The sequence below is a fragment of the Dryas octopetala genome, chromosome 5 (genome assembly GCF_963921425.1).
Source record: "Dryas octopetala chromosome 5, drDryOcto1.1, whole genome shotgun sequence".
NCBI lineage: Eukaryota > Viridiplantae > Streptophyta > Magnoliopsida > Rosales > Rosaceae > Dryas > Dryas octopetala.
In genome coordinates, this window is record NC_141370.1 from 15,194,124 (window position 1) to 15,221,214 (window position 27,091).

The window sequence follows — 27,091 nt, forward strand, 5'->3', positions numbered from 1 at the left end:
AAAACCTGACTTTTTCAATTTGGTTCGCTCGGTTTTTTGATTTTCAAACCCACCCCAATGATTAATGACAAACAGTCAAGAAGCAGCACAAAAGAATTAGGAACGTGCAAAATCAAATTATTTACCACATTTAATGATCCTTGGCCAAAGAATATTGAAGAGAAAAAGCAAGGACTAACAAAAGGAATATTGGTTCATGTAATTGGAATTCTTCCTTGAGCTCCACAAACAATGGAATTACTTGCCTTTACCCTTCATACAACAGCTTTATCATATTTCTTAAGCATACAACAGCTTGAAAGAATGAACCCTTCCTAGTTCCCCTATTGGTTTTGTCATCTTTTACTATAGAACAAGTAGTTTACATCAAGATACGGAGTACAGCGAGACCAACAGCAGATATGGAAACAAGAGTACCTATGCAGTATTTTATGACATCATATTTTGCTGCTTCCACCTGTGCCCTTAAAGCATGAATTTCCTGATAATAATAACATAGAAGTCATATTTAGAAAAAGAAACTGTCCACTCGTAGTTCAAACAAACAAGTATTTTACTCCAAATTCTTACCCGATCAAGTTTGTTAGTAAGGTTATTAGTTTCAGCATTCTGATTCGATAGCTCTTCACGTATCCTCCTGAACACATTAACCATAAGAATGAACAAGGAGGTGGAAATCGTGACTGAAACAGCGGCTGACATGCTCAGAAACTAAGAAATTTTGATGTGGTCACTTACCCCCTTTCAAGATTCAAGTCCAACCGCTGCCCTGCAGTGACTTTGTCAATTTCATACCTGCATCGCAAGTAAACATCTTTGCACCATGAAGATACATTATAAAGCAAACACATATTCACATGGAAGCAGACAGAAAAAGACATCGAAGTAATTTCATAAACCAGACCTCAGTTCATTGCGCATCTTCTCTATATCATTCCGAAGTTTTTCAGTCTCGTGTTGCAACAAAGAAAAATGGTGTCCCTGCATAAAATATTTTTCAATGAAATTACCAATGGAAGCTATCCCAGAAACTAATAAATCTTTATTTTGCATTGCAAAGATTGTTTAGATAATATCAGGGTTCAGCCTCCCAGGAATTCTTAAAACAGAGTAGGCAACAAATTGAGTCAATCCAAAAAGATTCTTCAACAACTACCGTTCTTCTGATCTATTATAATTCATCTCCAAACAAGAAGGTAGAAATACACAACAATCCAAATCCTTTTGATTAAAATGCTTTTCAATTTCATCTGAAGTTGATTCCAACTGGGTTGTTTAATAGTTCAGTAAATTCATATGTCTAGAAAAAAAACAAAAAAAGAAGATTATAACAAGAACTTAAAATGCCGGATCAAGGTCTTTCGAGTCCGTAGACACCAAATGAAAGCAAATCTATAACTGAAATCCGCAATGTTTGGCTTCTAGCTTCCAGTATGATCCCAAAGCGTGCCCCATTCTAACCTTAGGTAATTGGATACTATTTAACATATCGAAGAGGGCAATCAATGTAAGCAGTTGTGACCAATTACAAAGCTTATTCCAGAAATGCTCATCGGTCATAATGTTTGCATGAAAAACAGTATTGAGATTTGAAACAGGACACAAGTCCTTGGTTTAACCAATACAACCAAAAAGCAAACGACATTCAGCTTTAACAGAGAAAATTCTACAACAATTAAATAGAAAACCACAATCCCACGATAATAATTGGCAAAAGAGCTAGCAACTACCTGTGAGCTTTGAACTTCGGATTTGAATTTGGACAAGTTGGATTCTTGGATCATCTCGGTCTATACACATTATGCAAAACACCCAGAAAGAAAATTAGTATAACAGAAAGGACACTTATATTCACTCATTACAATTTGATGAATGCCAAATCAAGAAACAGGAAAGTTACAGTAAATCACGAATCCCTTACTTTCTGCATCTCTCCCTTGGAAACAAACGAATGCGAGACATTTTCCAAGCTGTCATTCAAAACTTCAGTTATGGCAGCGGTTATCGCCTCGGCATGCTTTGAGGGCACACCTTGTCCCTCTAATCTCCTAACCTAGACGCAATGCAGCATATTATTAGCGCAAATTAGAACCTCGTCAATCTCTCACTGTGTGTTCTTAATCATTTTAATCTATCCAGCTTCCGAAAAAAGCAATTAAAATTTCGAGTTTTCACAATCAAAAAAATCAATAACTGGAGACTAGCGATGTGATGTGATTATTACCAAAGCTAATGTGTCGACGAGGAACAACCGCTTCCCGTTCGATTTGACGAGCTCGGAAATCAGCCTGCAATCCAAGTGCCTGTACTGCAAAGACGGAGACAGCACTCTCGAAGCACCACCAATCCCTCCGAATCCGGATAATCCGATTCCCGAGTTGGTTCCGAATTGCACGACCCGCCTACACGCCGCAGCAGCCGCCATTCCAAATTCGATTTTCCGCAGCTGATTTCGAACGTTCTGGAAACTTGAAGCCCTAAAAACCTATCGATTCCGATTCAGCCCCAGAACCTTCCTTCAATCGGTCAAAACAATCACACATAATAATCAGAATCTGAACAAAACAATACATGGAATAGAAATGAAGATTGCAAGCACAGCATGCTCAAGCTGTGCGTTTACCTCTATACGAAAACGAAATGGAGCAAAAGCGTTACGAGACGAAGAGAGATCGTGAAACTGTGGAAGACGTATCAGCTGAGAAATCGAAGAGGAAGGGAGGCTTGTTGTAGTCCTTGTCCTTGAGCCATTGTCTGTCCGTCTCGGGATTCGGGATTCGGATTCGAGTCAGGGGTGGATTTTGCGGTTGCCGGTTGCCTCCTTTTTTTTTTTTTTTTTTTTTGAGCTTTGTTTGTTTGATGCTCGAACGCTTCACGCTTTTTTCTTTCAAATGGGGTGGCTGCCTATTTGTGCCAAAAAAACAGCGCGCACTTCCTTTGTTTTTAGTCTTTTTCTATTTTCTTATTACAAACTATAAAGTGTACGGTATAACTTTAATTAAGTAGTTGGATTATGGTGATGCTGCTAATAGAATTAATGAAGTATACAACTTTGGGTATAAGTTAACCGTATAAGACCAATTGGCCACTGATTATCTTGTACTAATAGAAAATAAGTTGCTTTGTGCTTTTAATTTGAATTGGTTTGGTCAAAGAGGAACCCCATTACCCCACGTATAAGAAAACAAAATGATTGGAATCTCCAATATGGAAATTGGTATTCAATGGTTTATTGATTTTTCTTAATGGTGCGTTTGGATGAAGTAGTTTGAAATTACTAAGGAATTCACAAATAACGGAATTTAAAACGATGTGATTTAAAATTCTAGAATATGTAAATTCTCTTGTTTGGATAACATGTAAACACAATGGAGTTTAAATACGAAATTTATGGTAATTTTAATTTTTGATGCATTAATTCAAAAGAGTGATGGTGATGGTGGCAACAATAAAAATGATGTTTATGGTGAGTTGACCATATTGGTAGGGGTGATGGCCCACAAGCGGTGGGAGAAATGGTGGTGGCTAAAATTGGGGTATTGGTGGTGGCGGTGGTGGTGGTGTCGGCAATGACGGTGATGGTGGTGGCAGCGGTGGTGGTGGTGTCGGCAATGACGGTGATGGTGGTGGCAGCGGTGGTGGTGTCGGCAATGGCGGTGATGGTGGTGACAGTGATGGTGATGGTGATGGTGGTGGTGGCGGCGGCGATGGTGGCGGTCTTGATGTTGGTGGTGGTGGTGGTGGCGGCGGCGGCAGCGGCAGTGGGGGTGGTGGCGGGGGTGGTGGGGGCAGTGGTGTTAATGGTGGTGACGTTGGCGGCAGTGGTGGTAGTGTCGACATGGTCGACACGACTTATTTTTCTTTTGTAAAAATTGGAATTTTGAAAATGACACCAATTTAGGTAGAATTTAAAGTTGGAATTTACAGCCTTCAAATCCCAAGTTTTTTTCCACTTAGAATTTACAAAATTCTATATTTATTGACCCAAACAAGGAAATTAGAACATGTAATTTTTTAAATGCTGAGTTTTATTTAAATTCCAAATTTTTTTCCTCCATCCAAACACACCATAAAAAAAATTAATAACCAATGACTCAATGAGCACGCAATAGTTCCAAACTTCCACGACAGCTAAAGGTAGGCGCGCACACAACTGCACAGTGTCTTTGAGAATAGGAGAGGAGAGTGATCTGCAGGTCCGTCAAGATTGGGTTTTTAATTTTAGATTACTCTCTCGATATGGTTGTGGTTATAATCTGCATAACTAACTTTATCTCCATGGATTGGAGGCATTCGATGCATGAGGATGGGATGGAAAAATACTTTAATGTAACGGACGGGTGTATACACACATTATATCCGTCTATCTCATCACGTACGTGCAAAGGTATGCGATCATCTAGATTATGTAATATGGACGAGATATTGTAGGTGCTTGTACTTGTGTCTCTCTCCTCTGCTGCCGCTGCTGTAGAGGAGAGAGACACAAACCTCATCCCTTCACCAATCCTTTTCCAGAGCCATCGTTATCTTTTCTCTATCCTGTCTGCAAGCATATCACCAGGAACCATTCTCTGAATTAGGAATACGTTTTAGATACAATCGTTGTCCCTCACCGGCCTGTCACGTGACCAGTTTTGTGAAAGGAAGGCTGAATACAATGGTTATATACAAGTATAGTAAAGTAAGAATAATGCATACAACAATTGTACAATGATGATTTGAGAATCGGGCTCTAATAAAAACATTATCGGCAAATAGCACAATTTGGATTGCATGTATCATACAGAATAGAACCTCTGGTCACCCTTCCTCCACAACCAGATGAACAATAATCAATTACCAAACAGTTAAAAAATAAATAGAAAACCCTCTAGGTCTAGCAGTTGCACTAACATTCTATTGCTAAAGATGTGGACCGAGGTGTTATAAAAGCACAAAAATCAAGACAGCTTGAAGAGCGAGTAGCACACAGATATATGGACTAAAAGCTGATTCCCGGTTCTTGAGTATTTTTATTCATTCGTCAAATATCTTCAACAAGCCATCTTACTTTGGTCGTCCTCTATATGGATACACAATATCAGAAAGACTTTCCTTTACGTAGTTCCCCGCTCTACGAATGTTTTTAGCCACCCCTGATGCAACAAGATCTGCATTTCTTGTGAACCTACACATTCATTAACAAACACAAGATAACCCTTGCGCATCAGGCATAAAGTTCCAGAAAACCAAAGATTCCATATTATTCACTGGAATAGTCTAATTATATGCTTGCCTGTTCAAGAAATCATCTCCTGCTGAACGAGTAGGTTTGTGCCTCCGAGGCTGAGGGATTTGACGACGATCTAGAAAGGTCAAAAAAGAATCAAAAGGGATAAAAAAAGATGACAACAAATGACAATGTGTAACTTTCATAACCAGACTTAAATTTCAGTACACAAAACTGTTCTAACTCATTCCTAGAAACCAACAATTAAAGTTAATATATCTTAACCAATCTGAACTCTCTTGAATGTATACAGGTAACTAGCAGAATTAAGCTTAGTTTAGTGGAATTATACTCACACAACCTCACTATCTACATGCCAGCTTTGCAGGAAAACCTTGACTAAGCAACACCTAGAAAGAGAAAGCACAAGGAAAAATAGACAGGTAAACAAAAATTATTTTCCTTACCCTCTTCGTTATGAATATGGGCAGAAGCAGGAGTGGCAGCAGGTTCAATATTAGGGGCTCTTCTGCCAACCAAAAGCTGCAGCAACTCATGTCAGTCAGAGTGCTTGGTTAGGTGAGAAAATAACAAAATTACTGCAGGCTAAAAGAATAAAGGAATAGAAGTTTCATGTGCCCGGAAAAGTCAACTTTCCAGTTAGCCCGTATTACTTCCAGGATTTAAGCAAAAAATTCATTGATCCCACTCCAATTTGCACAAAAAACTCACAAGTCACAACCTTTGTGAATAATTCAAAGTTCTTTTTTTGCCGTGTGAATAATTCAGTTGAGAGAGAGAGAGAGAGAGAGAGAGAGAGAGAGAGAGAGAGAGAGATTTAACCTCAAGGCCAACACAAATAGGCAATTCTGATTTTGCCATTGGCTTATCAGTTGAAGGGTCTTTTCCAATTCCATCCAAGTACACAGAAAAACCAGCACAACCATAATGAAAATCACTAAATTGTCGATCTTCTTTAGAAGCTTGCCTCTCAGTTTCTTGAACTATTGAGTGAGGCACTGGTCACCAAATCAACATATTAGTATGCAGTACAATACGACTTTGAGAAAAGAATTTCAACTGACAAACAAAAAAACCAACAAGCGAACAATCTTATCACAAAACAATGTGGTTCTAAAATCTCAATTACATAACTGGGAAAGGTTAAATCTTTAGCGACTGTAGTTCAAAGATGATGATCACTTAGCTTTTTTCTAAGCTAAACTATGATGAATAAATCTTAAATATAAGGTGAAATGCTAAAACCTGGTTTAGAAGATTAAAAAAGTGACCTTTTGGCCAAAACAAAATGAACCTAAAGAATGACATAAACTCAAATAGTTCGACCAGGTGTATAACCGTGCAATCAATTTAGGCCTATATAATTCCGAATTCGGAAATCGAAACCCTAACAAAAATTAAAACACAATAGAAAGAGAGCCGAGCCTTCCGCAATTGATCAGATGTCTCATAATTTTGATAGGTCGGTTGGTGATGGAGAAAAAAAAAAAACCAATTTTCTCAGGAACCAAACGGGAAATAACATGAAAAAGAGAGAAGGGAGGTTAGGTAAAGAGACCTTGATGGAGGGTGCGAGGAAAGCCGATGCAGCGAGGGTTTCGAGCTTTGGATTTGAGAGAGGAGGAATAATAGAGAGATCCTTTGCATGATTTGCCCTTATTTGAGTTTGAGCCTTTTGCTGGGTTAGGGCTCTCCCCTATGATCTTCTCTTTACTCGTATCCATGGCGTCTGTGATGTGAGTCGGTCATTCTCTCTCATTTCTACCATTTTGCTAAGTCGGAATATATTTTAGTTTTTTTTTTTTTTTTTTTTTCTGATATGTAGTTTTAATGAAGTTGGGGGTTAATGTTGACCATTATTTACCATGAATAATAAATGGATCATAAACACAAATAATTCAATTTTGCACAAAAGATTTGTTTACCGAATTTTTAATAGGGTCATGTGATGATTTTACCATTCAATTTTGGACATACGTACTCATTATTTTTATGTTTCGTAATTGTTTTCCAATTTTTGTAGTAAATTGCATAAAAATAAGCAAGAGACGTGTAAATCTACAGAATAAAGGTGTGAAATCGTTGTTGTGGCCGTGGGTAAATATGATATAGCTTGATGCCTTGATCAGAAGATTCAGAACCCAACAGAATTCCATTATCATTTCAATAGTTTTGTAAACTGAATTTGTTTATTTATTTACTATAAAAATGATTTTCCGACTTATTCACATGAAAAGAAAAACCCAGAATTTTTCTATGGACGTGTTTTTCTCTTATCAACATATCAGATAGTATTATTGTATGCAAATAGTGCTCCTGGAAACAGGATAATAGTCATCCAGTTCAATCATCTCCAGGATCTGCTGTGTAGCCCAAAGATAGGAAGAGTGGGCGTCAATGACATCTGTTACATCAACCTGCAAAACCAAACAACAAAAAAGCGGTAGATGTTAAATATCACACCTGAGCTTTGAACACATGTTCTAATGTCCTCTATATAATATAGTTCAATCCATCAATATCCCCTTCTGTTAGTTTGAAAGGTTTCAATCTCAGAGAGAGTGTACATTCTCCACAAAACTAATGACTGTCAACATTGTTGTAAAGCCTTTGGTAAAGTTGTCATGCATTCCATTATTTTCAATGAACTTATAATGTACAATAATTAAATCTATAAGACCTATAAAATAAAATATGATCTTATCATAGATCCATTATGGACTTGAACTATATCATAATGAAACCACCCTAATTTCCATCTTTCTATCTAGTTTACTAGTAAGTTTTTTTAAGTAGCCTTATATACTGCTTTTGAGCAACCATCTCAAAAGCTAAGAGATCAATTTGAGGAACATGAGTACTAGTTGAAGTAATGGGTGACTACTAGCTTAAGTAATGCGCCTCCAAAGAACAACTGAGAGAGAGAGAGAGACAGAGACAGAGCTTACATTCTCAATCCCTTGAACATTAATTGGTTGAATCCCAGCTAATCCTCGAGTAAGTAAACTGTTCATTGTTGAATATTAGTTACAATTATGGCAATCAACCAATAACAAACTCCCAGCATAGTAGAGAGAGAGAGAGAGAGAGAGAGAGAGAGAGAGAGAGAGAGAGAGAGAAGCCATAGTCCAAATCCTATATGTTTCCTACAGTAAATCAACCACTAATTCCTAAATGTGCAGGTCTGACTAAAGGCTCTCACAAAACAATCACCCATTGTGCATACCTAGCACGGAAAGCAATCCCAAGCATCCAATCATTTGTAGAGTAAGCATTCACAAATCTTCCAGCCACCATCTGCAAAAAGCAGGAGATAGTAAAGAAAGATTTACACCAAAAAAATCTGTACAGTGCCGTAATGGAGAAAAAGAAAAAACAATTTTCCAATCACCTTTCTAGCAGCTTCCCAGTTCTCATCTTTAATCGAGATGGGTGCTCCAAGAAGAACAACTCTTTCCACAAGTTCAGCTGCCAAAATTCAGAAATACATTAGGATCATCAATCCAGGATTGATGCAAGTGATGATCAACTATTATCATTTACCATCATGTTCAGTTTCGGCCAAACACTGGAGACACTTCAAAATTACTCTTGCTCCAAGTGAATAACCCACAAGTGTCACAGGCCTGAAATTCATCAAAAGCCAAAAAACATAATAATTAGGATTGCTTTTTCAGAAGTTGCTTAAGCACTGAAATAACAATAGTGTTACATTATGACGTGTACCTGTTCCCATGAAATCCTTTTAATAAAACATCAGCAAGCAGCTTTCCAGCTTTGTCTGACCTGGAAAATTGCAAGATTGAACATCTAGTCCAGTTATAAAGTGACAACAAATACTGCTACCATAACAAATAAAAGTCTAAATATTTATAAGGTTCATCAGAAACCTACTGTCTTCTGACTAACTCCTGCATTCCAGTAAAGCCAATAAGTCCAGAGACCAAATGCATGACAATAGCTTTTGGAAATCCCATACAAACTCAAACTCGGGGTGCCTTTTATTTGGGACATAGGAGTAAAAGATGCTAAGAATTACCCTAAAAGAGAGTTTTTCCACTTTTACCATCTAAGAATTCTACTAAGGAAGAAAAAGGACCTGTCAACAGCAATTGTCCATTTGCTATCTATAAAATCAGTGGCTGCGAGTAATGTTGCCGGCCAAGCCAGAGCAGTTATAAGAGTGCCTAACACAGTCATCATTGCGCCTTGCTTCATCAACCCCATTCCAATACCTACATCAAGCAGCAGAAATGTCAATATCATGGACAATCGTTATCATCATACTAACTACTAAATAAAAATAGCAGCCATGGGTCCCAAACAATTACTTGAAGTAAGCCAATCTTGAATTGCAGTGCTCACTGCAATTAGATTCTTTGACTCCCAGAGCACCGCATACCTATAGATTCGTTAAGATCATAAAAGATAAATTATCTGTTAGATTCTTTGACTCCCAGAGCACCGCATACCTATAGATTCGTTAAGATCATAAAAGATAAATTATCTGTAAATTCCATTTATGGATTTCAAAGCTTGATCAGTTGAGTATCTAATTTGCAAGGAGAACAAACTTATCAACAAATAATCCTATATGAACAAAAGGAAAATACAAGATTGATAAAATCATTAGGATAATCAATCATGTTGAATCCATGTTGCTTCAATTTTCCAACCCATGAGAAATAATGCCTCATATAGAAAACAATTGCATAGGCTGTAACAAGCAAACCAACTTAAGGCAACATGCAATATAGAGAAATTAAAGATGATATCTTCTTAAGCACCAGTGTGCAGGAATTATGAAATAACATCATTGTTGATAGGTGACTACCAGAAACACCCATCAACTACTTGAAATGCAATATGATGAAGAAAACGGGAAAAAGACAACATTCTGTTTGGCTCATTTTCTCTCTGTTTGGGGTGGTGGGGAAGGGGAGAAAAGAGAGGGAAGGGGGCTGAGGGCTAAGTTTTATTGTGTTCCTTGGTTTTGCAGTGGAGAGAAAGTAGAGGATAAATAAATGAAAGGAGTAACTCTTTCTTTGTGTTTTCTTTTTGGCTCCAAACTCTTTCTCTGTATCTTACCTATTTCTTTTTGGCTCCTACCTCTTCTCTCCACTTATTAACAAACTATTGACAAAAAGGAAGAGAGTCATCACCTTCCCTTCTTTCTCTTTTATATAGATGAACCAAATGAGGTGCAATTTCAGCTTATTCAAACATGTTGGAGGTGTACCTTTCCAAATTGTCAATCTGTCCCTCCCAAGGCCTCACAAAATCTTCGTCATCAAAAACAAATCCTGAGACCAAGATCTCAACTGCTAGCCTCTGACAGATATGCGACTAAAAATTACAGTTTGAACAAGTAAAAGTGACAAAATTATCAAATTGACTAATATTAGAAGTGTCCCCCATGGTAGAATAATATTTCCAATAAAAAAGAAATTGGAGCTACAAAAGAACTCACGCCTTGGTTATGATTTTCTCCTATAGCTTTGAACTCAAATTCATCAACATTTCCAGTTCTTCTAGCCATTTTGCTCCCTGTAAGTCCAGCTCCAGCAGCTTGGTTGAACAGAGAGTGAACAGTAATCCATAAATTAGTTGCCATAAACACCATACCAAATAACTAATTTTAGAATAAATAATTTTGAACAAATAAAGAAAGATTTACAAAAATCTCAAAGACTGAGTCAAAAGATTCTAAAAGAAGACCCATAAAACCAAAAATCTAACCACCTATTCACCTCCAAATGATGCAGCAACAACAACAGAACCAGTAACACTTCCTGCGGCAGTTGCGGCTGCAGCAAACCCACTTGCTCCAATTACTGGGATGATAGTGCCCAATGTTGGAGCTAGAGCACCAAGTCCTGCAGCAATTGCTGGGGCTGCTAATCCTGTAGAATAGTAAAACTTCATGAATTGCAAAGCAAAAACCCCAAAAGCTGAGAAAATTGTTGTAGGAATTTAACATTCTGCTAATAATAAAGATCTTTCAGGGTCCCATACCACCGGTTATTGTCAGCAACACTCCTCCGGCTACTGCAGCTGCACCAATGATACCACCACGCTTCCATTTAGCCCATTTGCTTTTTGGTGACTGGGTTTCTTCTTTTGCTTCTTCCTGTTTCACCAAAGCCATTGCAGAGCAAGCAACCATTGTCTCAATGGCTTCCTGCAAAGCAAAGTTTAGGACAAAGATCATAAAACATGACCATAAAGAATAAGGGGATGTAGTTGCTGCAAATTTGTGCTGAAACATGAAAGTAAGATACCATTCTGATATTTCTCATTACAAATGAAAATGAGGAGGTATATTTTCATATTGGTCATACCCCTTAGATACCTAACATATCTAACAATGTTTCTACCTAAGCACATCTGAAATAAATAAGACAGTACTCATAGGTCGAGAATAGATACCATTTTCATCCACTTGACATCAAGCCAAGTTGCTAGTAATCGCAGAGCTACACGATGTCGAGCATCATATCCCGTTCTCTGACGGGTACAGTTTTTGTTGTCTTCACGTTTATCGGCCAGACAAGCTGAAAGAAGCTCATAGAGAACTGTAATTTTCCTCTGATAACTGAGCATCGTCACCTCTCCAACAGGTGGTTTCTGATCAATGCCACTGCCAGACGCATCACGTATGTCTTTAACACTAACCATATTACCACCCATCTCCAGCGGATTTTTCAATTGCTCATTCACTGTTTCAATGTTTTGTTTCACCTCAGCTGTGAAGGATTTCTCCAGCAGATTTTCCGCTGCTTCAATGTTTTGCTTCACCTCAGCTGCGGAGTATTTCTCCCGCGGACTTTTCAAATGCACATCCACTGCTTCAGTGTTCTGTTTCGCCTCAGCTGTGGAGCATTTCTCACGGTATTCATCTACATATTCACGATGCTTTTCCTTCTTAGACTTGGAAGACTCGGAATCCATTTCCATGCTAAGCGCCATAGCATCAACAGCTTTCGACAAAGCAAGTTCTTGATCTGAACTTTGTGAAGTATTCTTATCATCACCACCTTCTTCTGCAAGCAACCTCAAGAACTGTGGCACAAACCAAGCATATAGTAACAACAACAAAATATAAAACAACCCTCAATAAAAATGCCAATCACAATAATGGAACAAATAGACGTACTGCTCCAACATGATGGTTAGCATTAGAAACAGCAGCAGTTTCCTGAAGTCCAGACCAAGCTGCAGAATCAATATCAAGCAACCTATTCACAGCAAGATGAGTATTGAAATCCATTGAAAACTCTCAAATAAATCCCTAAAACCAATAATTCAAACCCCTTATGAATTTACTGTCCCAATATTCTTGAGCATCCAAACAGGGTAATGAGAAATACTGTGATGAAATGAAGATTGGACCAAGAATAAATAAAATCGAAGAGCGAAATGGACCTGAAAACGGGTGGGAGGAGGCCCGAGTTGTGGTGGACCCAAAGCTCCGGGTCGTCGTTGACGGAGTCGGTGCTGCTGCCACTACTGGTTCGGTCATTGGCTGCGTCTTCGTTAAGGGACAAGAGCAAAGGGCAGGTCTGGTGGATCTGAGCCTGGTGGAGAGCGAGGGAGAACAAAGCTCCGGCAGCGTACCGCTGCGTCGGCGTTAAGAACGACGTCGTTGCCATGAGTCGGAATTGAATTCAATTCATAGGGAATTGTGAATTTTGTGATTTATGAGTGCTTGCTTGGGCTCCAACACTAACCGAAATTTAACCGCGCAAGAATTGAGAATTTTGATCCCGCCACCCCCAGCCTGGTGTTTAACTGAAATATTGAGATTCTGGTTCTTCACACCAGAGACAGCTCAGACCTTTTTTTTTTTTGGGTCGAACAGTTCAGACGTTCAAATTGTTGTCCTTTGCTTGCCAATGTGGCAATCTCAAGAGTTATTTTCGACACATTTCGCTATTTGTCACTTGACAAGTCACGACGCTCTAAACATTTTTTTGTTTATTATTATTATTATTATTATTATTTTAGTGCTTTTATTTCTATTCCATATTTTTTCATCCACCTTATTTTTACACTTATCATTAAATTTTAAAAAAATTATTAAATACTCTTCTCATCTCCCATTATTTATATAATACTATTTGATATACCAATTCAAACATGAAAAATTATTGTGTATGACCGTAACACCACATGGCATGATGACGTATTCTTACTAATCCACTCAAATTATAATACATGTATTATAATTAATTTCTAAAACCCTAAAATCTAGGAAAAACCCTAAACTCTAGGAAAAAATCCTTAAAATCGTCCACGTGTTATAATTTTAGTGGATTGGTGACACCACGTCATTATGTCACCTGATATTACGGTCACATATAATAATTTTTCAACAAACACCCACCTATTAAACAGTAAATACTCTTCCTACATCCCTTAACTATAATTCCACACACCCATCTTTTCCAAATAGAATAAAAAGAATCTTATACCCATCCTATCATTCATTCATAAATTACAAATTAAATTTCTAAAATTAATATTCAATTTCAAAATCAAAATAAACATTAAAATATAATGAATTTTTTTATCTAAAACTATAAATAAACCAAAAGGATTTAGGGTATAGAACAATCATACATTTTAATAAATGTATCATGTATATATGGGCATCAACCAAATAGTAACATCGATTTTAAACTTTGGTGACATAGTATAATTAGGGTTTATGGAAGAAAATAATTATGAAAAAAAATATGGGTGGGTGTGATGATAATTAAGGGGGTGAGAAGAGTGTTTAGTATGTGGGTATTTGAGTTGATATATCAAAAGGTATTATAGAAATAATGAGAGGTAAAAAGAGTGTTCTTATCTTTTTTTCAAATATAATGGTGGGTGTAAAAATAAGGTGAGTAAGAAAATAGGACAGAGAGTGAGAATATAAGCACTTTTTTTTAATGCCAGATTTTGGTTCTATAGTTTGGGGCAAGTTCTTCTTTAGTCCTTGTAGTTTTAATTGTGTCAATTTTATCCATGTAGTTTTCAAATAGTTGCAATTTGAGGATACATGCATAATTTAGTCAATTTGATTAATAAAAATAGTATGTGACATGCACAATTCAATGTATTTAAGACAGTGACAATGAAAGTTAAAATTATACATGTATTCTCAAATTGTAATAATTAGAAAACTACATTAACAAAATTGGCATAATTGAAACTACATGTACTAAAATAGAACTTGGCCCAAATTACAGAGACAAAAAATGTAATTTGACCCTTTTTTTTGGGTCTTTTGTTAATTTAACATTTTTTACTTTGTTTTTTTTTTATGAAGACTTTTATAAATTCAATTGACAATTTAGTTAAGCTTATGAATTTTCATTCCTTGTTATTTATAAATGTGTTTATGCTTTTTATTATGTGGGGAGGGAAATTTGGGCTTGAGAGTTGAGACCTCCCATCATTAGAAGAGAAATACCGGTAAACTAACGATTAATTGGTAAAAAATGTGTTTCTGAATAATTGTCAATAAATTTTGGTTCAGTGTTGAGAATAAAATTTAGACATTTGAAGTGTCTTTTGGATGCTCTAGAAGGCTTTTTAGTGTTTTAGTTTTAAATACCAGTGATAAGGAAAAACAAAAAATTTTGTTCAAATTGAATTTGTTTTTCTTCAACATACATATCGAATCATTCACATGGATCAAGCAACTTGGTAAAAATGTAAAATGCATATGAAGATTTGTCCAAGGAGAGAACACAAAAAATGATGGGTGGTAAAAGTCCCATTGTGGACATCATTACTTGCTTAGATAGTAGTACATAAACATGGAATGGATACCCCCAATGGTACTCCAATTATGCTAAGCTATCCAAAAAAATAATTATGCACTAAGAAGCCACTTGATGGCTACTTTTACATGTTAAATTACAACATTTGGCAACAACAAATCCTCCTAAATATGAGTAATGATTACAGAATCAAATGTGTCTAATTGTTGTGGTACCCAAAATCAGGGGTGCAAATAACCACATGATGCTCCCTTCTTGCAATAACCGCTTTCATAATATTTACATACCTTCTGGCCTCTGGGAGGAGGCCTGAATGAGCCTCCTCCATTTCCACTGCCATATAATGCCTGCCTGTTCCATACAGACCTACCCCTACCAAAACTTAAGTCCCTATTCTGAAAACCCCGATCTCTTGGACCAAAGATTCTGTCTCCGCCGCCGTATCTTGACTGGCATTCCCACATGCCCCCAGCAGGAGGACCTGAATTCATGCTTGTGTTTCCCTGTGTTGTTCCCTGACCACCTCCCCAACCCACATTTGCACCTCCTTGGTCTGGTCCTCCCCAGCCCACATTTGCATTTCCCTCAACGGCTTCCCAACTGGTTTCTGTGCTTTCTGACCTAGCTTTCCAAGGATTGTCTGTGCTAGTCATGTCCCAACTTTCCTTGGATGGTGCAGTGGTTTGGATCTCTGTGCCTGCCTCCCATTGGTTAACTGAAACATCACTATGTTTTCTGTCTCCCTCCACTTCAGTGCTTGTGGAAGAATGTACAGCAGACCTTTTTTGTAGATCAAGAACATTTGCCTGAGATACCCCAAGCAGTTCATCTGTCACCATGGGTTGAGAAGGTAACCGTAAATCACCAGTGGAGCTTAAAGCATCACCTTTTCCAGGGTCGGGTGCTGGGCTAAATCCCTCTACAGAACTGATGCTATCATTTTTTGAACCCTCTGTAAATTCTCCTCCACAATTCATGATTGATGTCGGGGTAGCCAAGCCACTGAGAGACTCCATTGCTTCAACTTCAGCCAGAAGATCTGAAACTGATTCATCAGCTAAAGTGCAAAATTCATTGGGTTCAGTAAGAATTGCCTGCCAACCGGATACATTAGAGGTAGGATGGGATGGGGAAGAATGAGTCAGCTGGCCACTCACTGAAACCGGAGTAGCAACACGATCACTGGCCATCCCGCTTGGTTTAAGAGAAGATGCAGAGACAAGACTGGAGTCCCATTCCTCAATAGAAGGTTTGGCTGGAGTAGGGGAATATCCACCCCATTCACCAGCTACTTCGTGAAGGTGTGCCCCACCACCCACTAAACTAGAAGCAGTGCTCCAGCTAGGGCCTGCATCCTGAACAGGAACATTTGAAGCCACAGACTGTTTATTTTCAGCAGCCTGACCTCGTAATTCTCCGATGCTTGGTTTTGGAGTGGGACTGGGCAAATCTGGAAAATCAAGTTCCCTCTGAACTTGTTCTGATGTCTCAAGTGATTTAGCCGCAGGAACAAAATCAGAGTTGGAACCACAGCCATTCGAAGGACTACTTACAGGTGGCGGTCTCCAATTTTGTCCAGAAGATTGACCTGAATGGCCTTCACTATCAGATCGGTTCTCATTAACCTGTCCATTCATAATTTGACAGTGAGCAGTCTGCTGCGGATCCAAATTTCCATTGTTCTGATTAGAGTTGTTTTCAGCTCCTCTACCTTCCCCTTCTTGATTTAGCAGTGTTTCACACGGTTTCACAGGCAATACAGAAGAAGGTAGTGAACTACTCTCTTGGGGCTGATTGGACAAAGAATTATTCCCCTTCAATGAATCCCAGCCTTGTAAAGGGTTTCCAGTTTGTTCCTCATTGGAATTGACAACATCTGCAGGTGTAGTGCTCCTTACAAGTTCATGGTTACTGCTATTATGTAAGCTTTGGCCATCCTGCTTTGTGTTCCAGCTCTCTTCAACTTTTTTACCATCTATCGGACTTGCATGCATACTCTTGTTCCATCCACCATCCCAGCCAGTGTTTCTATCATCCAAGGCAACTGTAAATCCCTGAGAAAGTAAGTGGCTGTCACGAGATAATAGTGGTTCTTTATAATACTGCCCCCTCAATGCATCAGTCAAAAGGATGGAGTTATCTTGATCCGCATTTATCTTCCATATTCTATGATCAGGAGGGAAGTGTCCAGTCGTACTCCATTTACGCAACTGTACCAGAGCAAATGGTCCTTGAATTTTTCCAGTTGGGTCCTGGTAGTGCCATATCTTGTCTGTCTCAAAATCGTCAATAGAAATGTTTGTGTTCATCACTCCAGATAAGGGCGCAGATGAAATTTCTGATACAACCTTGGAAACTGTATTAGACTCGACTGTTGACTGATTATTCCAACCAAAAGCCACCAAACCAGTAGGATTGACCTGGTTCTCTGTTGTATTCCATCCATTTATTCCAAATGCTTCCCTACCCCGATTTTTCTGTGCCTTGCTTCCAATATTATTTGAAATATCACCACCTTCCCTCTGTGGAGAGAAAAGTTCCCTTCCCTTTCTACCAAAGACAGATTTCCTTGGTTTGACTTTGTCATCTGCATGCACGTTAGCAAAATAACCCCAGTTAACATTTCCAAAAGAAGACTTCGACTTAAAAAGAGAAATGATAAGATATTATTCCATGTCTACTAAATGAAGGGACCTTGTTTCTTATCTAACTCTCCAGCATTGTCTTCAGACTCATAACTTGGATCCATGTTAGGATCAGAGTGTACTTCAGGAATTTCACGCAGTCTGCGTTGGCGTTCCTCTGGCAAGTTCAGAAGCTGTAATTTCTCCACACATTCCCTCAGCGTACAATATGGTCAAGGAATACTCAATAAACTTGCACCCAAAAATCTCAGCCACAAGGCAATTTCAAGAATAGACTACACGGATACTCATGAAACCACCTCTTATTTATTGAAATGTGTCACAAGTAATTTACAGGTAAACAGACAGTGTAATTGGAATAATCAACAACAAAATGCATGCAATATCATGAGAGAAACTAAAAGAAAGACATTGGAATGATCAACAAAAAAGGATATTCCTTCCTGTGTCCTTTTTCACTTGCTCGGTCACGAAGGTGACCAAGCCTTAATACCTCTGCTTCCAGCCACTAGAACAGAGAGCAAGACCATGGACAACCGAAAAGCAATATCAGAAATAGTGCTTGATGACTTATTTAGGAGAAAAAATAATAACCAATGCATATACTTAAATTGGACAGTAATATCTTAACAGAAAACATAATTATCTAAAATCCTTCCATAAAAGACATGTATTCTCTTTTTGCCTCAGATTTAAAAGTGATGGAACTTACATCATTTACTCTAATTTCTTGAAGTGCCATTGCTTTCTCTTGAATTTCACCCTGCAACCAAGTACAAAAACTCCTTTGTCAAAAGAGTTGCACATATCTTGAAGGTAAAATAAAAGTGAACATCATATGCAAACCTACCACAGTCAACCGTTTGGTGAGCCCAAACCTTATACTCTGACGTAATCGTTTGCATTCATCCTGTAAAAATAATTCAAATATCACAACTGAAAAAGAGGGGGAAGAAAAAGGATAAGCATTGCAGCACTGGCAACACCTCATCAACTAGCTTCTTGTGACCCAATAAAAATGGAATATGACAACACTAGTTTGCTTTAATCAATGTGAGTTTTTTGAAAATAGTATGCAGTTTTCAAGTCAGTAATCAATGGTAAGGGTAAACATTCCCCTCAAAGCATCCTCTTATACTGGTTCACATAACTGAAGAAAGGCGGGTACAAATAAATAATTAGGCTCCAAGCACTTTCATTATTCATATCTACATTATCACACTACTTACAATCCCTATAAGTCTTTCTTACACTTGAGTTCCAAAAGCAGTCTTTTCAATAAATAAAAAATCCAGTATGTGCAAATAATCTCAATCAAAGCACCCCAGGGAGGAGGGAGAGTAGGCAATAAGTTTACTCACTTGGGAGAATTCCTGATTAGAGATCTCATCTATTGGTATAACTTCTTTCTTGTCTAAGTTCAAGATTTCAAGCTTGACATCAGTTGTTCTTGTGCCAATTTTATAAGGTTCAGCAACCTTGCTAGTACCTGTACACAAAGATGTCAACAATACAAGTTTGCATGATTTACAGTGTATATATACGAAATAACTTGGAGCATTGGTTGTATAAACTAATACCTATAACTTGGACAAGCCTATAAATATCTTGCTTTTGATCACTGCTAGAAATTCTTATTCGCACAATTGAACCAACCACCTTTTCATGAAATTTATCAACATCGTCAATTAGATTCTCCATCAAATTACGCCGCAAGTAAATCAAAGTAATGTTGTGAACATCAATTGCTGCATGTTCATCTGGATTAGCCTGTGGTTCTCTCTCATCAACCCTTTTACGTGTTTTACGCCTCTTATCATTACCCATCATCATTTGATTATCATAGTTCCCATCAAACTCCATCTGGCTGGCAACAGTATTAACAACTCCAGCACCAATAATATTATCTACCGTAGAACTTTCCTTAATAAGGAAGTGTGACTCAAGAAGCTTTAACATTTCAAAGTGACCCACACATTCTTTCCCAAACAGATTTAAGAGCCTCGAATCACAAACAATTTGGCATTTCCGGCGAGGGTCACGAAGATTGTTTGTCTTTATGTACTCAAGCAAAAGTGCCTGGACATCATACTGAGGTAGCACAGATATATCACCATTTTTCATATGAGCAACAAACTCCAAGAGCTCCTTTGATGCCCAAATTTTGCCTTCAGGGAGGGGCATCCCTCTGTCACCAACTGATTTTTCAACACTTAAGTCAGTGTTAAAAATTTTAGGCTTCTTATTACTTCTATTTGAATCTGTTGCTTCCAGATCTGCACAAGAGTTGACAGAAACTGATTCTGTTGTCTTACTACCACCATAAAGTCCACCCAAAGAATCCCCCTTGCTAGCCAATACAGCAACTCCTTTCCATGGATTTTTAGCTTTAATGAGATCATCCAAAGTTAATGATAGTTTCGCTTTCAAAAAAATCCAGTACACCTTGAAGAGATACTCCCAGCTGCTTCTGTCATCAAAATCCACTTGAGCCTGCACAGAAGTTATATGAGAAAGGAAAAAGACAAAAATTGCACCACCAGATGGAAAAACAATAATAATAAACAACTAGACAAGGTAATTTGTCTCCTAACATACTCCAAAATCGTAGAGACCGCTTTAATTGCAGCAGCAAGTAAGCATGCACAAACGGGGGCACAAAGTAAAACATAAAGAAGGAAATATAACAAAAACCTAAAGCATTCTTCATATAAAAGATTTTTTGCTCTTAAATCAATCCAAACCCTCTCCAAATGCAACAAAGCTGAGAATCCTCAGCTCATAGGAAAAACTACATGACTGAAAGTAAATAAATATATTAATAATTAAATAGGCCAAAACATGTTCCAGCATACCACTTCCTTATTTCCTTGCACATTTTCAATTAGCATTATAGTTCTCATACATGTTCCACAAAATCCTTTGTTTCCTCGCACACATTGATAATCAGCATCTTTAGTACATCCCTTGCACAAAGAAAATGTACAAGTATAGCACATGTAATGGGAAGCCTTCTGACAACTGCTACATATATGCCAACCTGAAATACATAATTAAGAACCAGAACAGAAAAATGTGAACAAATCATACAACCAAGAGATGACAATTCAACTTACTAATGGAGAAATAAATAACAGGTTAATAAAATTTGGCACCCAACAGTAACTTAAAAAATATAAATAAATAGAAGACCGAGTAGTAAACAGACAGCAGGAAAACAGAAGATATCAATTTGACAATTTGGAAAGTGTGTGATATTACAGTGCAATAAATTAAGGACCTTGTGCATTTAGCAAAATTTCCAACAATTTGAACATGGAAAGTCTGCAAGGTAAGAATGAACGAAGGTGATTACGTGAATAAGTAAAAAAAAAAAAGATCTCTTCTCAGCCTAATGCTTACTTTGCGGTTGACAAAGTAGCCACTGCCACGAAGTACTATTAAAAACCCATGAATCATATCTAAATTGCCTACAGTCTACAGAATTAACAGAAATAGGTTCAAAATGAACAAGCTATTAACATAGTGCAACATACCACAATTCCATTTGGCCTTTGATTTAAAAAAGGACTCGTCCCTCTTGATGCACGATGGATGGTATGCCTTAGGACACCCCCTAACAAGTAAGAATCACGAAGAAGCATTGAATTAAGTAATGCAAATGAGCACCAACAACACTTTCGCAAAAAAGGAAATACAAAATAAACTTGAGCTACCCATTTGATTGCCAATAAGGAAAGGAAATGAATAACTCTCATCAACTAATATCTGAAAGAAATTCAGCTAAATTGCTTTTGTTTCAGCTAAATTAAGTAAAAGTCCTTAACTTGCTATCATTAGCTAAATTAAGTAAAATTGGACTCAATTGACTAAGCTTTTAAGAAAAATACTTTCCCATTTCTCGTTTTAACTTTTAACCAAGTAAACAATATCTTAAAGACTTAAACTATAACTTTGCTTTATTTTCTCGGTTCCAGCAAACCGGAAAAACCGGATTTCTCACCTGCGATCACAAAGCACGAGGCTTCCACCATCGAAGCAAATGAAGCAAACATCCTCCTCATCCTTCTTCTTCCTGAACGGCGTCGCTTTGGGCTGCCCACTTGGCGGCCGTCCCCGCCTCCGCTTCCCCAAGCTCTTGACCTCCACGTTCACCATGCTTCGCCCTTCCTTACCTACGACCACGTCAGCACCGCCGCCGCCGGCAACCGACTCCGGAGCTCCGACGAGCTGCGAATCGTCGAGGTCCCCGATGGTTTCGCATTGATCGGCAGTCATGGAGCGGTCAAAGCCCTCCTGCTGCTGTTTCTGCTGCTGCTGCTGCTGCTGTTCCTGTTCTCCTCCTTCATCTTGTAGACAGGGTTTGTAGAAGCTGGAGTTTTGAGCTTGTGGAAGTTCCATAAACAGAAAAAATGGAAGGAAGAAATTGGAAAAATTGAACGGTTTTACGGATTGGGAGAGATGCGTGGAGAACTGGAAACCCTAGGTGTTTGAGCAATTATGGTGGAAGAGGATCAGAAGTGGCTACAGCGCACATGGAGACGAACTGGGTTGAGATGTGACAGAGCATTTGGGTGGGTGGGTCGGGCGGGTAAGGTCCGAAAAAGGAAACTTATTATGTGGTATGGGGCTTTGGGTTGTTTGAGAAGGGAGGGAGAGGAAGAGGAAGTAGAGGAGAGAGAAAGGACGAGAGACCCAGTTGTCCGAAAAGCGGACACTTGTGATTGGGTGGGAGAAAAGGAGGGAGGAGGGGCAATTTGGGAATTTCGCGTCGATAGGCGGTGTAGGCTCAACTCAAGGAGAGAACAAAACAAAGACTACAAGTCTACAAGGGAGGTGGGTGGCTGGGATTTTGGGATTTTTGGACTTTTCACCTTTTTATTTTTTATTTTTTATTTTCTCCTAAGCGTCAAACGCGGCTCTCTTGTGAGTCCCGGATTCTCCAATCTCGAGCACCACGTGGTTAGTGGGCACCCAGAAAAGGTGATCGCACGTGGGCCCCACCTTGAATACTTGTCAAACGCTGTTTTTTTTTAGGGCAACTTGTTCAACGCTTTAAACATGATAGATAGTAGTGTCCTAAATTAACACTCATCATATTCATCTTCATCTTATCCAACTTATTTATTTTTACAATTTTTAAAAACTTTTTGACTAATCTTACCTCTATTAGATATATTAAATATAGAATATCAATATAGTATAAAAATGAGAAGGATAAATCTCTCAACTTTTCATTATTTCTTTTTTGTTTGAATTAAATTCATTATTAATTCATAATCAAACACCGATATTAATCTTAACTTAACCATCTCAAAATCTAACACAAAATATAAAAAAGTCTAATAAATTCATTCAGAAATAGAAAGAGCTACATATATACTCATAAGCCATAAGTGGCCATGTCCCCTCCTCTCTAACAATTTTTCAACCCTTTTAACATATATACTGTATAATCATCAATTTGAGAAAATTTCAGTAGTTAAGCTTTGGAAATAACCCCCCTCCCACTCCTCCTTAATAATATGTTGTGTTTTAGTTTATGGCCCTTTTAAATATTAATATTTGGCTCCCCTCATGTTTATATGTGAAATTTTATCTTAAAATACATTGGTGTTATTAATATTGGATCACCCAATTATATATGGTAAATTATTGTATCTCCTTTCTAATATGAGGTAAACTTCATTTCCACTTATAATTTGATACGTACTTGTATATAATATGACACATTCTAGGTAAACAACCCACTATTAGTGGGACTTACTCCATGTGTAATAAGTTAATAATATATGATTGGTTAATAAGTACTTGTATCAACTTTGAATTTTCTTTCATAATTATTAACTGAATTTATTAGGGCTCTTTAAATGTTGTACGCTATCTACAGGCGATTGGGCGTGGTCCCAATTTCCATTCTATATTTTGCCAGCAATAAATTCATTGACTAATGGAACTTAACACAAATGGTAACAAAATTCTACCCCCATCTTTCTCGTTCACCTTTCATATTTAACAACATTTCTCCTTTCGTAGATGGTAGAATCATATGCACGTAATTACCTGCTTCTAAATCCACGACCACTTTCCTTAAAAAGAAAATTTCACGACTACCTGATATTTTTATTATTAATTTTTCTTGTGGAAAAAGACAATAACTTTGTAGAACTTAATGTAAGAATGTCAGATAAATTTGCAAGAAAAGTTTGCTAAAACAATATCCTTAATAAGAATATAGATATTTCTTTTTTTTTTTTTTTGGCCAAGAAGAATATAGATATTTCTAACAATACAGACTTATATATGTGTGACAAGGTTCACTTTATGGGGTACACCTATCCTCCTGTTGCTACCAAATATAGCAACTTAGCAGTTAGCACTAAATCTATTTAATTTCAAAACATAACATGGTGAAAATAAATATTACTTATTAGTCTCTTTTTAAGTGACTTTGAATGGATTATTTTGAGGAAAAATATAGACAAAGAGATGGACAAAAAACATAGACAATTCGAAATTTTATTTAATTTGTATCTGGAAAATGAGAGATTCAAACTTGAAATATTTTCTAATAAAGTGGAAAAAAATACTATTCTGCCAATAATTAATTTTTTTTTTTCTTGATTGATAGTATTGGTATATAATGCAAATTATATCAAAGTATGAAACTACTGACAAGTAAGCTTGCAAGGAAGTTTAAGATTTGGTCTTTAATGGAGCTACCTCGATTTATCGCAAAGATCACTTTATGATATGTCTTCAGTGGAGCACGTTACTGAATTAAATTTATTAAGATGTTTAATAGGCATCTAGATATTCTATGTATGTGATTATGATACTATAAATGATTAGGACCATTCGAGCTTTAATATCCATCATATATACTACTTGAAATATTTATTAAAATTAATGATGCCATTTTTCTAGTGGATGGTGGATGGTTGCAATTAAATGAGCACCAGTACAATTGAAATAAATTCGAAAATGTCATATCTTACATTTTCTCTAATATTAATTACAAAATGATTCGTATGTATCATGTATGAGAGTTGGAATAAGAAAAAGTTGAGGCAATATATATAATTATTGTACTAATTCTTCTTTAAATATAGGCATAAATTTAATTTAGACACATAACTATATATGTTATTTCAATGGGGTCTACGAACTTTCAAATATTTCAAATATACACCTGATTTATTATGTAAATTGAAAAATGAAATTTCGTCTATCAATTTATTGAGAGATCAGTTAAATGTCAGCTTGGCTTTTGTTAACGGAGATTAATTGGCGACGTGGTACCAACTCAGCATACATTTCCCGCCAAATAAGCAACACATGTCCACTTGACACGGGCCCACACACCCATCACCTCTTTCTCGCTTGTCGAATGCTCTCCTGACCATTTAGTCTCCAAAAAACATCACGTTTCCTCCAAATTCGAATATAAATCTCTCATTTGTGTTCAATGAGCGAGAAAGAGATGATGACTTTGTGGACCCGTGTCAGGGGTTAGGTGGACCTGTGTCGCTCATTTGGCGGGAAATGGGCTACACGGGTCCACCTAACCCCTGACACGGACCCACAAACTCTCACTCTCTCTATTATTATTAGATTGTGGGTCTGTGTCGCTCATTTGGCGGGAAATGTTTGCTGAGATAGCGCCACGTAGTCAAGTAATCCCGATCAGCAAAAAACAAGCTGTCATTTAACTGATCTCTCAACGAATCAATGAACAGAAATTCATTTTTCAATTTAGATAATAGATCGGGTGTATATTTGAAATATTTTAAAATTCATGGACCCTGTTGAAATAGCTTATATTGTTATATGTCTAAATTGAATTTATGCCTTAAATATATTACTAATATCCCTTAAGGCGAATTACAAATAAATCAATAAATTTTTAAAAATTACATATTAGTCAATGTACTTTTTTATAATTTCATTTTAATCATCATTGACCAAAATGAGAAAATATAAATTACAATAGATTAATAAATATACAAGATTATACAGATTTAGATTTGTATTTGACTGCTACGTAACAAAAAAACTTAGAGTTTAACTTCCAAGTTTTGGACAGAGACCTAAATTCTAAGCTATAAGTTTCATAACTTTAATTTTAAACCCTAAATTTCATTTATATACAATAAACCAAATCAAGAGCAACGTCGTAATTTTATATCTATAAATAATAAAAAATAAAATGGACAAATTGGTATTTTCAAATATATCAAAATTCATGATATCAATAAGTGAATTGAGTTTAGTGACTAAAGTGAAATAAAATTTCAAAATCTATTGACTTTTATGAGAAAAGAAAATTCACAAATTCACATTAATCATTTTGTAATATTAAAATATCTGATTGATTTAAATATAATTTTCTATAACCCGTAAGTTACGGCCGTAATTTATAATAAAGACATATTTGATAGCTAATAATATTAAAGATATTATGTCAAATATGACATTCGATAGCCTTAATCAAAAAAACAAAAACATGACATTTGATAGCACTTGTCAGAATAAAACAATCTTATTCATTTGATGGCAACAGGAATATTTAGTCATTTGTTATTCTTCGAGAAAAAGAAAAAAATAATTATTCATTTGTTAAGAAGTCAAACGTTGAAGAACTGCCAAGCACTAATCCCCGACACGTAAATCATGTAAATTGGCTGCTTGTGATAAAATGCTGTGACTCTAAATTTGATGCCTAATCCTCCGGCAGAAACTTTTGACCATCATTATTGTATGTTATGTGCATTTCTTACTTAGATTGCTTGTTAGTCGGTAGTTTGGTCCACGTAATTACACTACGCTCCCCGTAAATTTCAATGGAAAATACATATAAAATTCTATACGTAAAAGATTGATTTAGATAGTTGTTGAGAATTAAATTTGATAAAATATTGAAATGATTGTATTTATAATTAAATAGTTGAACAACTTTATATAATTTGATACAAAAAAATGAATAGTTTGAATTATAAAAGGTTTTTTTATATATAATCCACCTGAATTTTAGGCTCAATCTCACTTTACTACCTAAATAAAAATTTGTGTCAATTTACCATATGAATTAAAAATTTATTGCAATGTATCACCTCTGGTTAATTTTGTCTAAACTTTTGTTAAAAATAAGAATGTTGTAGTCCTTTTCAAGTTCCTATTGTTAGAAAAAATTGTATTTTTACACTTTACTTGCTTTGAAACAATAAAAAACTAATTTGAAAAAACTAAAATACCCTTATTTTTTAAAAAAATTCAGACAAAATGAGCCAGAGGTGATACATTGTAACAAATTTTTAATTCATATGGTAAATTGACACAATTTTTTTTTAGGTGGTAAAGTGAAATTAAGTTTAAAGTTTAGATAGGTAAAATGTAATAAAGCCATTATAAAATTATATTGTGCACTAAAAGAAAAA

At 36.6% G+C, this 27,091-nt stretch overlaps 4 protein-coding genes across 6 annotated transcripts; all 4 read right to left on the minus strand.

The window, feature by feature from the left end:
- Window positions 1-202: 202 nt before the first annotated feature.
- LOC147284761 (coiled-coil 90B-like protein (DUF1640)) lies at window positions 203-2,870 on the minus strand. 2 transcript variants are annotated; one of them, XM_086244496.1, is made up of 8 exons: window positions 2,624-2,870; window positions 2,225-2,512; window positions 1,922-2,053; window positions 1,731-1,790; window positions 905-981; window positions 739-795; window positions 571-637; window positions 203-481 (listed from the first exon to the last, which is right to left on the minus strand). In XM_086244496.1, exons 2-8 carry the CDS (start codon window positions 2,423-2,425, stop codon window positions 362-364), a joined length of 714 nt encoding a protein of 237 aa, XP_086100622.1. In that variant the 5' UTR covers window positions 2,426-2,512; window positions 2,624-2,870; the 3' UTR covers window positions 203-361. The 2 variants fall into 2 exon arrangements, with proteins under 2 accessions (XP_086100622.1, XP_086100621.1); XM_086244495.1 differs by having other exon boundaries at window positions 2,225-2,516.
- Window positions 2,871-4,720: 1,850 nt separating this feature from the next.
- On the minus strand, window positions 4,721-6,999 carry LOC147284762 (altered inheritance of mitochondria protein). Its single transcript, XM_086245503.1, has 5 exons — window positions 6,792-6,999; window positions 6,056-6,231; window positions 5,680-5,755; window positions 5,279-5,348; window positions 4,721-5,170 (listed from the first exon to the last, which is right to left on the minus strand). Exons 1-5 carry the CDS (start codon window positions 6,955-6,957, stop codon window positions 5,050-5,052), a joined length of 609 nt encoding a protein of 202 aa, XP_086101629.1. The 5' UTR covers window positions 6,958-6,999; the 3' UTR covers window positions 4,721-5,049.
- Window positions 7,000-7,354: 355 nt separating this feature from the next.
- LOC147284763 (transmembrane and coiled-coil domain-containing protein STS1-like) lies at window positions 7,355-13,103 on the minus strand. The gene is made up of 15 exons (XM_086245502.1): window positions 12,659-13,103; window positions 12,390-12,471; window positions 11,663-12,295; window positions 11,249-11,414; window positions 10,984-11,136; window positions 10,704-10,801; window positions 10,473-10,564; window positions 9,565-9,635; window positions 9,333-9,468; window positions 8,960-9,019; window positions 8,777-8,859; window positions 8,625-8,701; window positions 8,460-8,530; window positions 8,182-8,239; window positions 7,355-7,650 (listed from the first exon to the last, which is right to left on the minus strand). The coding sequence occupies exons 1-15, from the start codon at window positions 12,883-12,885 to the stop codon at window positions 7,528-7,530; spliced, it is 2,130 nt and encodes a 709-aa protein (XP_086101628.1). The 5' UTR covers window positions 12,886-13,103; the 3' UTR covers window positions 7,355-7,527.
- A 1,878-nt stretch (window positions 13,104-14,981) lies between these two features.
- LOC147284764 (zinc finger CCCH domain-containing protein 44) lies at window positions 14,982-22,311 on the minus strand. Of its 2 annotated transcripts, XM_086245500.1 has the most exons (10): window positions 21,658-22,311; window positions 21,191-21,270; window positions 20,510-20,694; window positions 19,235-20,147; window positions 19,016-19,143; window positions 18,505-18,564; window positions 18,367-18,417; window positions 18,092-18,162; window positions 17,704-17,855; window positions 14,982-17,596 (listed from the first exon to the last, which is right to left on the minus strand). In XM_086245500.1, the coding sequence occupies exons 1-10, from the start codon at window positions 22,053-22,055 to the stop codon at window positions 15,231-15,233; spliced, it is 4,404 nt and encodes a 1,467-aa protein (XP_086101626.1). In that variant the 5' UTR covers window positions 22,056-22,311; the 3' UTR covers window positions 14,982-15,230. The 2 variants fall into 2 exon arrangements, with proteins under 2 accessions (XP_086101626.1, XP_086101627.1); XM_086245501.1 differs by lacking the exons at window positions 21,191-21,270; window positions 21,658-22,311 and having other exon boundaries at window positions 20,560-20,662.
- Between the last annotated feature and the right edge of the window lie 4,780 nt (window positions 22,312-27,091).

Excerpts from the sequence above, each read along its gene's own strand:
- LOC147284761 (XM_086244496.1), bottom strand. The coding sequence starts at position 2,425 with ATGGCGGCTGCTGCGGCGTGTAGGCGGGTCGTGCAATTCGGAACCAAC. Across the intron at positions 2,054-2,224 it reads TCGTCGACACATTAGCTTTG|GTTAGGAGATTAGAGGGACA; the intron begins GTAATAATCACA and ends CATTGCGTCTAG. Across the intron at positions 482-570 it reads TTACTAACAAACTTGATCGG|GAAATTCATGCTTTAAGGGC; the intron begins GTAAGAATTTGG and ends TATTATTATCAG.
- LOC147284762 (XM_086245503.1), bottom strand. The coding sequence starts at position 6,957 with ATGGATACGAGTAAAGAGAAGATCATAGGGGAGAGCCCTAACCCAGCA. Across the intron at positions 6,232-6,791 it reads TCCTCGCACCCTCCATCAAG|TGCCTCACTCAATAGTTCAA; the intron begins GTCTCTTTACCT and ends TTTGGTGACCAG. Across the intron at positions 5,349-5,679 it reads CCATATTCATAACGAAGAGG|ATCGTCGTCAAATCCCTCAG; the intron begins GTAAGGAAAATA and ends TGACCTTTCTAG.
- LOC147284763 (XM_086245502.1), bottom strand. The coding sequence starts at position 12,885 with ATGGCAACGACGTCGTTCTTAACGCCGACGCAGCGGTACGCTGCCGGA. Across the intron at positions 10,565-10,703 it reads GAGAAAATCATAACCAAGGC|AGGCTAGCAGTTGAGATCTT; the intron begins GTGAGTTCTTTT and ends CATATCTGTCAG. Across the intron at positions 9,020-9,332 it reads TGGACAATTGCTGTTGACAG|GTCAGACAAAGCTGGAAAGC; the intron begins GTCCTTTTTCTT and ends GCAATTTTCCAG.
- LOC147284764 (XM_086245500.1), bottom strand. The coding sequence starts at position 22,055 with ATGGAACTTCCACAAGCTCAAAACTCCAGCTTCTACAAACCCTGTCTA. Across the intron at positions 20,148-20,509 it reads TGCAAGGAAATAAGGAAGTG|GCTCAAGTGGATTTTGATGA; the intron begins GTATGCTGGAAC and ends ACTTCTGTGCAG. Across the intron at positions 18,163-18,366 it reads AAGAAATTAGAGTAAATGAT|TGGCTGGAAGCAGAGGTATT; the intron begins GTAAGTTCCATC and ends TCTCTGTTCTAG.